This window comes from Eimeria maxima, genomic scaffold (assembly GCF_000499605.1).
Source record: "Eimeria maxima Weybridge genomic scaffold, Emw_scaff50, whole genome shotgun sequence".
NCBI lineage: Eukaryota > Apicomplexa > Conoidasida > Eucoccidiorida > Eimeriidae > Eimeria > Eimeria maxima.
Genome location: NW_013566551.1, coordinates 15,205 through 30,556, shown reverse-complemented (window position 1 = coordinate 30,556; position 15,352 = coordinate 15,205). Strand labels below are relative to the sequence as shown.

The 15,352-nt window shown below is 50.3% G+C and overlaps 1 protein-coding gene across 1 annotated transcript; it reads left to right on the top strand.

The window, feature by feature from the left end:
* Positions 1 to 3,350: 3,350 nt before the first annotated feature.
* On the top strand, positions 3,351 to 14,874 carry EMWEY_00008120 (sec63 domain-containing DEAD/DEAH box helicase, putative; the record flags this gene model as incomplete). Its single annotated transcript, XM_013482049.1, has 21 exons — positions 3,351 to 3,614; positions 3,883 to 4,210; positions 4,713 to 5,320; positions 5,554 to 5,781; positions 6,013 to 6,834; positions 7,060 to 7,414; positions 7,703 to 7,936; positions 8,095 to 8,771; positions 9,137 to 9,448; positions 9,616 to 9,909; positions 10,131 to 10,385; positions 10,586 to 10,862; positions 11,149 to 11,454; positions 11,569 to 11,806; positions 12,058 to 12,382; positions 12,810 to 12,999; positions 13,164 to 13,366; positions 13,497 to 13,776; positions 13,988 to 14,079; positions 14,231 to 14,353; positions 14,614 to 14,874. The coding sequence occupies 21 exons, from the start codon at positions 3,351 to 3,353 to the stop codon at positions 14,872 to 14,874; spliced, it is 6,672 nt and encodes a 2,223-aa protein (XP_013337503.1).
* Positions 14,875 to 15,352: the final 478 nt, after the last annotated feature.

Here is a 15,352-nt window from a genome sequence, read left to right as displayed (position 1 = left end):
GAACGATCCCTGGCAGTGCTCACGCAGTAAGCTTCCCCCCGCTCCCAGGCGCCCCTACTAGGGAAGTTAGTGCATTTAGGAGTCCGTATCCGAGTAGCAGGAAATGGCCCCCAAACACGTCTACACAGGGGCAGGAGGGCCTTCCCTCACAAACGCAGGCCACGTGGCAGTGCATGGAGCCCACTGCCCAGGAATCTTTCAACCTTCAATGAAGCGCAATGAGGGGGACAAAGGGAGCAGAGGACGGGAGACCATGCAAATTCCCATATTGGGAAACTTGGGAGCGGGAAGGAACTTAGTTCGACCTCCACCTAAGCTTGTAGAAGTATACTCCGTGAAAATAACACAATATGTTAGTTCTAAACCACACGACCTCGGCACGAAATAAGGTAAATCGGATACTCGTGCTCAGCAGCCTCACAGGGGGCGACATAGCCGATGCATTCACAGACCTCTTCCAACCCAGGGGGCGGGGGTGGAGGTTTTGGGGTGTTTGTAGGGAGCGGGGATGTCTTAAAGTTCAGTCACGCTAAATTAGTGCCTTGTCGTCGTTGAGCGCAATGCACTAAACCAAGGGGCACAAAGGTCTATACTGGGAGTTCTGAGTGAGGCAACGTGCTATAGTCGTTCGCATAAGACATCCCCAGAAACCCACTAGGGGCTTCGGCGGCGCTAAATTACTCAGCGCAAAATTTTGGATATCTGTGGCCTCTGGGGCATTACAAAGCGCTTTAGATATGGAAGGTGGGCAAAGAGATAGGAGAGCTGTCGCAGTTCCCCGCTGTATCGATTCCAGATATTTCGCCTATACCTTACTGCCTTGCTTGCTTGTGCTGTCGTGACTCACGCCACAATATAGCCATGAATTGTTTGTGGCATGCTGCTGTTTGGGGAGAGAAGATCTACCAATGCTGTAAAGAAATTGTTGGTGTCGTCGGTTGCAAGAGTTCTGGACCGCGCGTGAGCTGCGTTGACTATAACACGACCACCACAAACCATCTGGAGTCACATGCTCGCATCCAGCACATCAAATGCACGGTGGGTCAGCATTTGCCACAATATTTCAGCAGAATGCCTCCACGTGATTTGACTGACTCAATCGTGCCGAATGCGTTTAGAATAAAATAGTGTGCACTTCCACTCGTTGCTCCCCGGCATCCTCTGTCTGCAATGGGACACCATTGGCCGGCCCGAATTGAGGCCTTACTGCCAAAAGCCAGTGGCGTACGTTAGCAGCCTTACACTTCCCCACGCTGTTCGCAGCTGCTCGGGATTGCGTGCGGGAAGTACAGGATTGGCAAGATAGACAGTACCACGAACGGCGTTCAGCAGATCCTGTCAGCCAAGACAACTTGTTTGTACTGGGTTAGGACCCCCTCCTGGGCTCGGCAAGCGCGCGGCAAGCGGGCAGCCGAAGAAGTTTGTTGTACAGTGGGTAGGATCTCTTGCTGTTCCTTCTCGTGTCAGTGTTTTTATATGCATATTCAACTTACGCTCAACCAGGATATTTCATGACACAATTAATGTTGTGTTAATGTTGATTTTCTAAAATGATTGAAGGACTCACCGGAGTTTCCCCGCTAGCTTTCCTCGCGAAGAGGCAGCAAGGTCGTGGGGGTACAAGTCACAACTGCAAACCTTAAACACTAGCGAAGCAGTTGGCAGAAGATGAGACCGCTCTTATATTACACTGAATGGCCCAAAAATGTCAGGGTGATTTGGTTTCGGAGCATGTTCTGTGCGAAGCTATTCCTAGCGATCGTGGACAGGCCAGCTTTGCTTCATCAGCAAGGGCAGGCATGCATTTGGATGGTGCAGCTAAAGATTAGTGAGCTGTGACTAAATTAGCCGTAATCGCTGCCGTTATAGAGACCAGAATGCCCCGAACGCTTGTATTGTGTGTACTCTGTTGTTTTGACCTATTTTCTGATCTCTAACCAACCATGCGAACATCACAAGGCGGAGGGAGTCTCCAACCATGCAAAGTCAGTATATATCATTGACCAAAGCGGCGGTGAATTTCGCGTATTTGGCGCATCAGGAAGCCTGCGCAGCTGCCGCAGCAGCTGGTCTTCAGTGATCTCGGCAATTAACTCATTTTCTAGATGATAGAGGGAGTGGTGCACGGGTACGAAGTGAGCGGAGCAGCCGGAGGTCGCCTGGATTGTGGGTTAAGAGGAGGGAACTCCAAATCAATACAGCTATATCCAGGGCCTAGACTGTCACAAAAGGAGGCGTGCTGCTTGTGCCATTGGGGGCGACAGATGCAGCGTCCTCTGCCCAACGTTGGCAATTCTATGGAAGGTGGCATATAAACACTGTCCCACCCTTTCAGGAAATTGCTTTGCGACTCATGGCAGGTCGCCTCCCCCCTCGCAACTCCAGGAGCCGAAACTGCTGGCTTCATGACACCTGGAGACTGCAGTGGTATGCCACAAGCATCTATGATACACTCATATTAACTACTTCGGCTCTACTGCATATCACAACAGTCATCAGAAAGGTACAAGAGTCGAGGTGCACTTCCTGCATATGCACACCCAGGTATTAATTGTTGCATGCACTACCACTCTCTGGAATTGTTGAATATTTATGCTTAAGGTCAGCTCCCTGCTTGTACACAGGCTGCCTAGTAGGGCTTACTTAGTCTTCATTGGCTAACAGGGGACAGACCATAGTATAGTACGCAACAACGTGCAGCCAAACGCGACGTGCAGGCGAACACAAGGCCTATTCTGATACATTCATTGATAGTGTAGACAATGTGCCAATAGTATGTTTGATTTTTCTAGGTGGAATGTCGTTAAATTCACCCATCACCGTTCGACCCTGCTAAAACGAGCACTGTCTCCGTGCTATGCACAGGTATTCCCTGCTTACTTAGTGGATCTGATCCATAATACTGAGCCCCATTCTTAATGTTACATAGTTAGGAAGCCATGGAATGGTTTTCACTGTTGCCTCAATAAGCACCGGGTCATCGACCAAGCGGAGCCGCGCAAGCACGACATTTTGGGGCTGGACCACAAAGCTACTGCATGCGGAAACAAATTTTGCAGTTGGTTCTTCAAGACTTTGCCGTTCAACTTCGAGTGCAATGGTTATTTGTCTTCCCTTCAACCACGGGGAAATCAAGATAGTGTTTAACGCTACGCGAAAGATGTGCCACAAGCACATGCAAGGTTCTTGGGGGCTGCTCGTTATTGCCTCCGTGTAGGCAAGCCCTCCCTGTTGCCCTTTTTTTTTTCCCAATTTACCATACATCTCGAAATATAAGGCTTATTTCCGCTAATCAGGGGCTGCGTAACCTTCCCCCTCATACTCGCGTACATAAGCCGGGCTAAGCGAAGATGGCGGAGGCATTCGAGCGCTTCAAGCGCTTCGAGTACAGGCAAAATAGTAACCTTGTCTTACAGCGTGACCCTTACCTAACTGGAGCTCCAGGTGGGGCTCACCAGGGGGAGCCCACAGGCGAACCCGAGACCCTCGCCGGGAGAAAGCTGTACCCTATGGGTGACAAGGCCGAACGGGGCCTTAAAAAGGAAGAAAAGGAGAAGATTGGAAAGAGAAGGAGCAAGCTTAAAGAGGGGGGGATCGCCAAACGAAGCAAGCTGGTAAAAAACACACCCGTGCGCACCTTTGGATTTTATCTATGAGCCCAGGAGCAAGCAGTAACCCTGTCCCTTTTTGTTGGGGGGGTTTACTGGCAATAACTTATTGCCAGAAGGCCTATGCATAGTATAACTGTGTAGGAAGTTGACTTAACCACGGAATAAAACGATGACAAGCATGGCAGCGACGAAATGTTTGCTGAAGGTGAAGCTATAGGAGTGTGGGCGGTGATGGCTTTCGCTCTCCTTTTGATCTGTATTTTGTTTACAGGACATCAAGAAGGGAGCTACAGTGCTTGATGCAGATGTGACGGAGAATTTCTTTTACAGGCCGACCACGCGCGTCACCAACCAGGTATACGAACAGCTGCTCGTTGTTCTGCAGCAGCAGTTGGGGGATCAGCCCGACGAAGTGCTTCGAGGCGCGGCCGATGAAGTGCTACAGGTCTTGAAGGAGGATGGGCTTAAAGAGGGGGAGCGGAAGCGCGGTGTAGAAGGAGTTCTGGGCCCCATCACCCAAGAACGGTTTACGAAACTGTTTCAGCTATCCAAGAGCATCACCGACTTTATGACCGCAGACCAAGACAGGGACGAAGCAGGTGAACTAGCGTCCTAGTTGAGGCTTCTTTCGGAGCCCGAAATGTAATGTGCTGTGATCTGTAGATAAACGTTTGATCTTGAGCTTTACTTTCGATAATTATCTTCTGGCGTTACTACACGACCCTGTGTGCGCTGAGGCCTTGCGATTCTTCCCTCATGTGTATGCGCACGCCCTTCTTGGTGCTACTTTGGAACTTCCTGGCTTAGGTGCTGCGTTGAATGGTAGAGCAGGAATACCGGCAGCATCGCCAGCTTTTGGGGTGCTAGCCGTATTCCTCACTAGCCATGCCGCCTGTCGTGGCTTTGGAATGTGTACGCTTACTGTCTGCGTTTGTAACTGTGCGTTCTTCGATTAGTGGAAACTCATCTACGCATCAGGTGCTTCGAAGAAATCCAGGATGCCTTCATGCATTCTTGATGAGACTGCATCTGCATGCGAAAGCTGCTTCTTGACTTCCGTGAAAATCGTTATGCCGTAGTTTGCTCCGTCCATCTGTTCAGGGGAGCCTGATACGACGGCAGGGGTTGCGGTGGTGTTTGATGAGGAAGATGAGGGAGAGGATGACTATGGCTACTCGGACATGGAGGCGGAGGGTGAAGACGAGGACGATGAGGAGACGGAAGAACAGGAGGAGAAGGAGAGAACATATTTAGCGGCGAAGAACCTCGATGAGGAGGAAGTAGACAGCGCAGAATCGGCATACTGTGTTGATGTGTCCAAGATTGATCCTCACTGGCTGCAGCGCGAGCTGAACGCTGTCTTTTCCGACCCGAACCAGGCTGTAGCGACGGAGAAGGAGATCTTGTCTATTCTTCCCATCCCGGATATTCAAGAATGTGAGAACAAGCTGGTGCTGATTCTGAAATATGAGAACTTTGAGCTTGCCAAAAAGATACTCAAAAACAGATGGAAACTGTTCTACTGCATTAGGCTGGGGCAGGCGCAGACTACAGAAGAGAAGGAAGGTATTCGGGAGGAAATGAAAAATACCCAAGAAGGTCAGGAGGTCCTTGAGCTGCTAGATGCACTCACATCACGCCGCAATAAAGAAAAAGAGGTCACCTTAAATGTCCGCAAAGAGGCAGCAACGCTTGCCGCCAAAGCCCAGGTAAACAGCACTCAAACCAACCGCATGCAGACAAGCGGCGTATTGCTGGATAGGATATACTAGAGTTGGTATCCACAGTGTGAGTATGAGCTGGCTTATTTGTCGCCTAGTCGCATCGTGACAGCTTCCAGGCCGTTGCGTAAGATGACTGTGCTCTGCTACCTCTTTTGCATGCAAACGGCCAGGCGAACTGTGTAGATATGCTTGCATATAGTAAATGATGTCCGTTGCAGGCGCGTGATGCCTCCCTTCGAGCTGCAGAAGCAGATGATGACTCAGCTGCGTTGGGGGGTGGCGCCCATGGCACCCCTGGGGGACATGGGGGCCCCACTAGCCAAGCTACCCAGCGCAAGCCTACCGGTTCCGTTGACTTGCAAAGCATTGCCTTTCAGCAAGGCAGCCATCTAATGGCAAATGCGAAGGTCAAGCTGCCAGATGGGACTCAGAGGATCGAGACGAAGGTAAGCATTAACCCATGTGCTATCCCGGCGCGCTCCATGGGCACGCCTTAGCGAGAGGTGTAAATCTTAGACATGTTTCTGGCCAGCATTTAACAAGGTATTAATCACTGCGGTGGAGCCTTTGCTCTAATGTCTGGTCTCGATAATTTTGCCGTAAAACAATTCCGTCCTTACGGAATCTAGGTTGGGAGGAGACGAGCGATAGCTGGACAGTTTGTGTATTCTTTTCAGAGCTACGACGAAGTAGTTGTTCCGGCTTTGAAGAGGCCGGTGGAGAAGTCAGAAGGTTTGCGGTTAATATCTACGATGCCAGAGTGGAGTCAGCCGGCCTTCACCGGTGTAGGAATTGAGCGTTTGAACGCTCTGCAGTCAAAAGTGTACGACGTTGCCTTCGATGCTTACGAAGAGAATCTGCTGCTGTGTGCCCCCACCGGAGCGGGAAAAACGAACGTGGCCATGTTGGCCATGCTCAACGTGATAGGACAATACAGGAACGCTTCCACCGGATCCATTGATCTGAAGGGATTCAAAATAATCTACATTTCGCCCATGAAGGCATTGGTGGCAGAACAAGTTCAGGCATTCTCGCAGCGGTTGCAGCCATTTGGTATTTCAGTCCGGGAGCTCACTGGTGACGCGAATTTGACGAGAGAAAAGATTGAAGAGACACAAGTCATTGTCACAACGCCTGAAAAATGGGACATCATCACCAGGAAAGCTGGAGAAAGGGCTTACACCCAGCTTGTTCGCCTGGTGATCATCGACGAAATTCATTTGCTTCACGACACGAGAGGGCCAGTGCTGGAGGCTATAGTGGCACGTACCATCCGTCAGATTGAAATGTCTCAAGAGCACATCAGACTAGTGGGGCTTTCTGCCACTCTGCCCAACTACGAAGACGTAGCGGTATTCCTAAGGGTCAAGCCGGAAAAAGGCCTATTTGTTTTCGGCAACCACTACCGTCCTGTTCCTCTCAAACAAACCTATGTAGGGATCAAAGACAAGAAGGCCATCCGGAGATACAACACAATGAACGACGTCACCTACGAGAAGGTATGGCAGTACTCAGTATTTTATATGCCCCATTTGAAGTGGTCCGATCCAAAGGGTGACTGTGCATATATTTGTGTGTGTGATTCCAGTCATATTTTACTGGATGAGCAGCGTGTGGCCGTAGTTGCATGTCTCGGACTTGCTGTTGTGACCATGCATCCAGCCCATCTCATGATTTGCAGCCTGCCATTTCTCCCCGTGTGGTGCTGGTCTCTGGATTTGCAGGTTCTGGAGTGCGCTGGAAAGAACCAAGTACTGATATTTGTGCACAGCCGGAAGGAAACGGTGAAGACGGCGAAATTTATTTGCGATGCAGCGTTGCAGAAGGACACATTACCTCGTTTCCTGCAGAACTTCTCAGCTAGTCGGGAGATTTTGCAGGCCGAGGCGGAAGCTGTCAAGACACAGGACCTGAAGGACTTGCTGCCCTACGGCTTCGCAGTTCACCATGCAGGGCTCCCCAGAACGGACAGAAAGCTGGTAGAAGACTTGTTTGCAGATAGGCACATTCAAGTGCTCGTTTCTACTGCCACTCTCGCGTGGGGTGTCAACTTGCCTGCCCACACAGTCATAATCAAAGGTCAGTTTTCTATGCTGTCACAACCTTAGCGAGTGTCGGTGTGCGTAGCGCAACGCATGGGAGGCAGACAAGGCCCGCAGTGGAGGATCTGTTCTGCAAACGTTTTCGCACAACGGATGGAGGTGACACGATTGTATTTTTTTATGCCGCCAATGATGTGAATGCACAGACATGGCGCCTCTTCTAGATGCGCGGTGAAGTTCTTGCAATAATATCTCAGTGCAGCACTTAGCCTATTGAGGAGTGATTATTTCTCAACGCAACCCCCCACGTACTCCTTGTGAACAGGGACGCAAGTGTATCTGCCGGAGAAGGGAGCATGGTCGGAGTTGTCGCCGATGGATATTCTACAGATGATGGGGCGAGCTGGACGACCCCAGTACGATACTGGAGGCCACGCCATCCTGATTACCCAGCATAGTGAACTACAGTTCTACCTCTCCCTCAACAACCAACAGTTACCCATCGAGTCGCAGATGATTCATTGCCTGCCCGACATGCTCAACGCAGAAATCGTCCTTGGTCAGTTACCTGCCCCTTTTTTTTGGCAGCTGCTCTTATATGTCATGTCTGACCGTCGGAGGGAACGGAAGAGCATTTGTTGGCAGAGAGCTAGTAATTTGGTAGGTTCTTTTAAGTTTCGAAAGATTGGGTTGTCCATGCTGCTCTTTGCGCATCAGGATCCGTCAGGAGCAGGGAAGATGCCGTGCACTGGCTGGGCTATACATATCTATACGTGAGGATGCTGAAGGCGCCTTCGCTATACGGTATCCCACCGGACGTGGTTGTGGGTGACAAGCTTCTTGAGCAGTACTGCATTAACCTGGCGGACTCAGCTCTCAAGACATTGGATAGGCACTTTCTCATCAAGTACGATAAAAGGACTGGAACCATCCATGTAACAGCAATGGGCCGAGTTGCAAGCCACTACTACATCAAACACGCAACCATTGCAGTGTACAACGAGCACCTGAAGCCTACTCTCTCGGACATCGAACTGCTACGTCTGTTCTCTCTTTCCTCCGAATTTAAGTACATGCCCGTTAGGGAGGAAGAAAAACTGGAACTGCAGAGGCTGATGGAGAGGGTTCCCATCCCAGTGAAGGGTTCGCCTGATGAACCTTCTTCTAAGGTCAATGTCCTATTGCAAGCGTATATAAGCAAGCTAAAGCTGGAAGGGTTTGCCATGATGGCGGATATGGTGTATGTTCAACAAAGCGCAAACAGAATCATGCGCGCTATATTCGATATTTGCTTGAGGAGAGGATGGGCACAGCTTGCCATAAGGGCCCTGCAACTCTGCAACGAGATCCAGGGTCGCATGTGGAGCACCATGACTCCCTTGCGCCAATTCAAAGTCAGTAAATTTTTAGCTTTGTCTGTTCCTTGAAATGTGCTTGGTATTTATGAGTAGTCTTTATCAACACTTTTTTCTTTGGCTCGCGTGAGTGTCCCGAGGGTTTTGGTTTTGCTTTTCGTGCTGGAGTACCCTCGTCTTATGTGTCACTTTTCACATGGGTACTAATGTGTTTGCTGGGCAATTTAACACACCTTAAGCCGTCATTTTCCCTGCATCTGTACTGAAACCAATGTGCCCACCTGTGCACTGCACTTCGACCGTTCTCGAGGTTCGTTGCGCGCTTCAGCTTGCATATGAACTTCGCGTTAGTTTCGTCCTCGAGGCTACACGTCCACGCTCGTTTTGGGCCTGCTGTGATTCAGGTTCTGCCTGAGGAGTTGTTGCGCAAAATTGAGAAGAAAGACTTGCCTTTCGACCGCTACTATGATTTGACATCAACTGAAATAGGCGAACTTGTGAGAGTGCCAAAGATGGGAAAGCTGCTGCATCGGCTGATTCACTCCTTCCCGAAACTGGAACTTGCAGCGTTTGTGCAGCCGCTTAGTCGTTCCTGCCTTGTTGTTGAGCTGACAATCACGCCAGATTTCCAGTGGGACCCGAAGATCCACGGTAACGGCGAAGTCTTCTGGATTATTGTGCATGACGTCGACTGCGAGCAGATTCTCCACCATGAGGTCAGCGCGTACTGCTCATACACACAATGTAACTGGACCGCAGTTGAACTCAGCCTCTTGGTTGCCGGTTAAGAACTATCCGAGATGCTGTGTCATTTCAGGATTTTGAAAGCCATGCTGCCTGCTGAGTCTCCGTGACCTTTGCTTTATTTATGCTATTTGCGCAGATGTTCATCTTACCAGCATTCCAAGGAGAAGTTGAACATACCCTAACTTTCACTTTGCCAGTGACCGACCCGATCCCACCTAGCTACTGCATCCGCGCCATTTCAGATCGCTGGCTTCACTCCACGGCGTCACTGCCCATATCCTTCAGAAACCTCATTTTGCCAGAAAAGCCAATGCCTCATGCAGAGCTGTTGGATCTGCAGCCCCTGCCGGTGTCGTCTCTGCACGATAAGAAGGCGGAGGAACTGTACAAGAAGGAAGGCATTAAAGCGTTTAACCCAATTCAAACGCAGGTAACAACGAATTGAATTCACAACATCTGTGTCAGTTTTTCCTGTGTTTTGCTTCGTGGAAACCATAGGAGTGTGCTCCATTCCGGGCCACTTGTACTCTGGAATTTCATGCAGTGCCAAGTTGAAACGTTGGCCAGTGGCTGTTGGATATTGAAATATCACGTGTGCAAGTGCTTTCCAGTTGCATTCAGCTCATACTCCAAGACTTTCTGTGCGTTTAGGTTTTCTCTACACTGTACTCAACCAGCGAACCTGTTTTGCTATGTTTGCCGCCGACAAGCGGGAAGGAGATTTGCATTGAGTTCGCCATCTTGCGGATGCTTAAGACGGAGCCATCTAGTTCTTGGAAGGCGGTTTACCTTGCTCCTTATTCATCTGTAGTACAGGAGACACTGCGACAGTGGAGTTCCAAACTGGGTAGTGGCCTAGGGTTGAAAATTGCAGAACTCACGGGCGACTTGCATGCAGATTTGAAGGTACGGTTCCTTACTAGGAGACTCTCCAAGAGAAGCAATACAGTGCCACTGAACGCCTTTTGGAAGCACAGTGGAGAAAATTGGAGCTTGAAACTGTTTCGTATCTCGAGAGCATGCGAGCGGGGCCTTAAACAGTGTGAACGTGCCGTACCTCGAGGTTGAGGGTGTCTGCGCATGCCCCGTTGCGTATGCATATGCAGATTTTGGAGCAATCGCACATTGTGGTATCTACACCGGAGAAATGGGATTTCTTATCTCGTCGCTGGAAGACCCGCAAAGTGTTGCAGTCGATCCGCCTGTTAATAGTGGACGACCTGCATTTGCTCAACTCCCCTGTCGGTTCAACTCTCGAAGTTTGCCTTTCAAGGATGCGGTACATCTCCGCGCAGCTACCTCAGCCAGTCCGCATTGTCGCATGTGCCAATTCTCTTTCAAATGCAAAAGACGTCGCAGATTGGCTTGGGGTATCCGCTACTGGTGAGCAATAAAGCAGCCAACCCGCATGACAATTCCTGTGGCAAATAGGTGCACAAAAAGCACCCTCTGGAGGGTTGGACCCGCAGCAGTCGCTCATCTAAACGTTCCGACGTAACATGATTCCTGAACGCTAGGCGTTGCAGAGGTGGCGCTTGAGTGCAGGTGCAGTAGCACACAATGCAACTCAGGAGTCTGGTTTTTGGTTCGTTAGAACACCGATAAATTATATTTATTTTGCTTCTGACAATGTTTGATTTCGAGACAAGCCGGTGCTTTTGCGCTTCAGGTCTGTTCAACTTTCATCCGAGCGTGCGCACTGTGCCGTTGGAAATTTCTTTGCACGGCTTTGATGTGTACAACAGGGATGCGCGTTTGTTGGCCATGTCTCGAGCGGTGCATCAGGCGATAAAGCTCTACACGGCACCAACTGATGACAGCAGGAGCCGCAGCAGCCGCAAACTCAAGAACGTTCTCGTATTCTGCTCAGATAGGAAACAGTGCAGGTTGACAGCGATCGATCTCCTGCTGCAAACGGCAGCTGACGATCAGCCGAAGAAGTATCTGCACGTTTCAGGCAAGCGACACCCACTATGTTTTTTTGTGGCCCAACGAATGTGAAACTTTCCTGTTTGACTGCACGGATTGGCAGTGGCGATATGAAGAAATTTTTGCGGCTTCCGTACACTCTCTTCTGTCGCTCGCGCAGATGATACCATGAAGCAGTATACGTCGATTGTGCGCGATAAAATGCTGCTAGAAACGCTCTCCTACGGCGTTGGCCTCTATCATTCGGGCTTGTCCGCTGCTGAGCGGCTGCTGGTGCAGCAGTTGCACTCGAGCGGGGCCATTCAAGTTGTAGTTGTGGCGGAGGAGTCCGCGTGGGGCCTTCAGATCAGCTCCCATTTGGTTGTTGTTGTCGACACCAAACGGTTCACGGAAAACGGGTGCGTCTGCGTACTAGTGGCAATTAAAGTCATCGGAGCTCATTCAGAAGCGGTTAGCGAAGAGTACAAGCAGACAGAGGGGATCGGAGGTCAACAGATGCAGACTGTGGCCCTTGAGTCTTGGTAGCATCCGTTAACTGTTTCTAATCTCGATACTTGGATCAACACGTTCGTGCATGCAATTTCAAAACGTCAGCTTGCCTTGAGTGTATCACCTATTTCTGTTGATTTTAACGGTGATTGCATTGCAGGTACGAAGATTACCCAATTGCAGACGTCCTACAGATGTTGGGCCGCGCGACGCGTCCTGGAATTGACAAGCACGGATACGTGGTGCTTCTTTGCCCATCCAGCAAGAGGGAGTTTTACAAGAAATTTATATTTGAGCCGCTGCCGATAGAGTCTCAGCTTGAGCAGCACCTGCAAGACCACGTTAATGCTGAAGTCGTACTCAAAACGATCGAAAGCAAGCAAGATGCCGTCGACTGGCTCACTTGGTCCTTCCTTTACAGAAGACTCTCTAAGGCAAGTGGCGAAGTGATTTGCACACCTAGACAACAGCCGTACAACGTAGTAGTAGGCAGAGAACAGCTGCACACTAAAGTGTGTGTTGGTTGCGGTTGGGGAGGGTAAGAAGTTTGCCTGCTGGCCACGCTGGGTGGTGTACAGGGTGAACTCGGTGTCTAGGGGTTCCCTACCTTTTCGATTTTCTTCTGTCTTTGCGTGTGCTAATGTACGGTTTTGATGTGTGCATGCACCTCTTGCACATGCGTTTGGTGTCGCAAAGGGTGCTCTGCTCCTGGACACGCCAACTTGTGCTGCACATAGCTCACGGAAAGTAGTGCCTTTTTTTGTCGTTCTAGCCTGAAGTCAACAACATTTGCATCATATCGTCTTTACTTTACATGTTGAAAAATGGGAAGCCTATGTCACTTTGCCTTTGTACACTCAAGTGTGTACAGAGGTGTGTTGGATGCGTGCTGTTACTTATCGGTCGCTGCAGAACCCCAACTACTACGGCCTCCAAGGAACTTCGCACCAGCATTTGAGTGATTATTTGTCGGAGTTGGTGGAGTCCACAGTACACACCCTTGAGCAAGCCCAATGCGTTGCTGAGAAGAACGAGGTGGACCTGGAGCCTCTGAACCTGGGGCTCATTTCTGCTTTCTACTATGTGAAAGTCGCAACTATTGGTGCGTACGGGGATGGCACTCTTTTGTTCCGTGGGAGTGTATGTCCTGTTAGCGGCCCTAGTGTGTTTGGGCTTCATGCGCACTCCAAATTTCCACCCCTTGTCGGAGCTTGAGGAAGTAAGCCGGTGATGACTGAATGCGCTGTACGTGCTGCGATCATGCAGAACTCTTTAACCGTTCGCTGTCCCCGACCTCTAAACGCCGAGCACTGTTGGAGATCCTCTCGGCTGCAGCGGAATTCGGGTCTCTTCCCCTCCGGCCTGGGGAGGAGACAGTCCTGAAGGGCATCGCCCAGCGCATTGGTCTCAAGCTTCCAGCTAGCATAGACTTCACCAAGGCCAGCACGAAAGCCTTGGTTCTGTTGCATGTGAGTTCGTTGCTGCCCATCCCGTTGCTGGAGTTGATGCTCCACCAATAAAAGTGTATGCTTCGCTCCTATGATGTAGGGTAAGATTTGGGCCATAGGTCTGCTACGTGGCCCATGTATCTGCTTTCAGGCACACTGCCAGCGAGCGACTCTTCCAAGTGACTTGGTTGCGGACCAAAAGCAGGTGTTGGAGCCTTGCGTGCGGCTGCTTCATGCGTTGGTGGACGTCATTGCAAGCAACGGGTGGTTAATCCCTGCCTTAGCTGCCATGGAGATATCTCAAGCCCTTGTCCAGGCTGTGCTGCATGCTGGCTCTGGCGAACAAAACAAACTGCAGGCTTCGGCTCTCAGACAGCTTCCACACTTTAGCACAGACCTCGTCAAGGCTGCCAATGGCAAGTTCCCAGGCTGTGAAACCCAGATCATACGTGCAAAGCCACTGTTTTAGCTCGTTCGTTGATTACCTGTCGGCGATCTTTGTGAAGTGGTAGTATAGACTCAAACGTAAACTTCCGCATGCTGTGCATTGTAGCTGAAGGGGTACCCGGTTGCCAGAGTGGTACATACATGCAACACCAGGAGTGCCATGCATGTGGCTGTGGGGTGTTGCGGGCGGCTCAGCTATGGAGGTTAAAGATGTTTTTGACTTCATGAACATGGAAGATGCGCAAAGAGAGAAGCTTCTAGCGTCGCTCACTCAGGCTCAACTTCGAGTACGTTATTGCCTTTACAGCACGCATGACCTGATTAACAAGGAAGACACGCTTGTATGAATGAGCGCGCGACTGGTGGGGAGTGTTGATTCGTGCACGATACATCTGGGCGCGACACCTGATGCTTTTGCGGGTTGGGTTGTCATCGCAGGAAGTGGCTAAAGCAAGCAACAGGTACCCTGTCATCTCCCTGGAATTTGAACTTTCAAAGACAGAAAATATAAGTCCGGGAGAAAACATCCAATGCACCGTGCAGCTAGAAAGAGACTTGGCGGTGGGTTCGAGGGCTGTCTCTCGCTCTTCGGTGTTGCCAGAGGCCCTCTCGCTGCATGCAGAAAACAAACGGAGCTCTTCTAGTAAATGTTTTGTGCAGTGCAAGCATATTTGCTTTTGGGCGCGTTAAGCGTGATTTGACTCCTTGTTTATGCTTAGTCCTCTGTGTTGCAGCGTGTTTGGCAGCGCATCTTTTGGGTAGATTTTGATTGACCTTAGGTTTGTGACTGTGGGGCAAGATTCTTGGGTGGCTGCGTGCAGGATGGAGATACTGTGGGACCTGTGTACGCTCCATTATTCCCGAAGGAGAAGGAGGAGCAGTGGTGGTTGGTCATTGGGCAGTCGGCACCTAACGGGCTGAATGCGATTAAGCGAATTTCCATCACAAAACAAAACAGCACTGTCAAGCTGGCTTTCGAAGCCCCCGATTCACCAGGGAAGCATCAGTTTGTGCTCTTCCTCATGTGCGACAGCTACATCGGCGCAGACCAGGAACACAAATTTGAAATTCGCGTCCGCTAGATGAATTGTAAGTAAAAGTCAGAATCGTAAACACCCATATGCATGCGAAATAGCAGCACCACCCCCAGCCGCCCCAGCAGCCTCGCCCCTGCGTGTGTTAAAGCGCAAGAGCCCAAGGTCACATCAAGCAGTGGTATGGTATTGCAGATGTGGTGGCTTTCTCGTGTCTAACAACTGAGGTGCAAGCGGTTTCGTCTCCCTCCATAGACTAATCCTTTTTCTCTGCGACAAGTATGCATCGACATAGAACCATGAGTGCCTACGTACCACACTGCTCAGCAGGCCTGCATGCTTGGAGGGCGCCAAACTCAAACATGGTATGTTTGTTGTTTTTGTTACTTGTGTTCGCAATTCTATTTAAGTTAGCAATGTCTTAAGAGGGAAGCCTTGGATAACAGCTAGAGAAATCGTCGTGGCTCGCGATCCATAGATGGATGAGCAGTTAGAGCGCCTGTGGGTCGTTTGGGAGCAAAGGCGT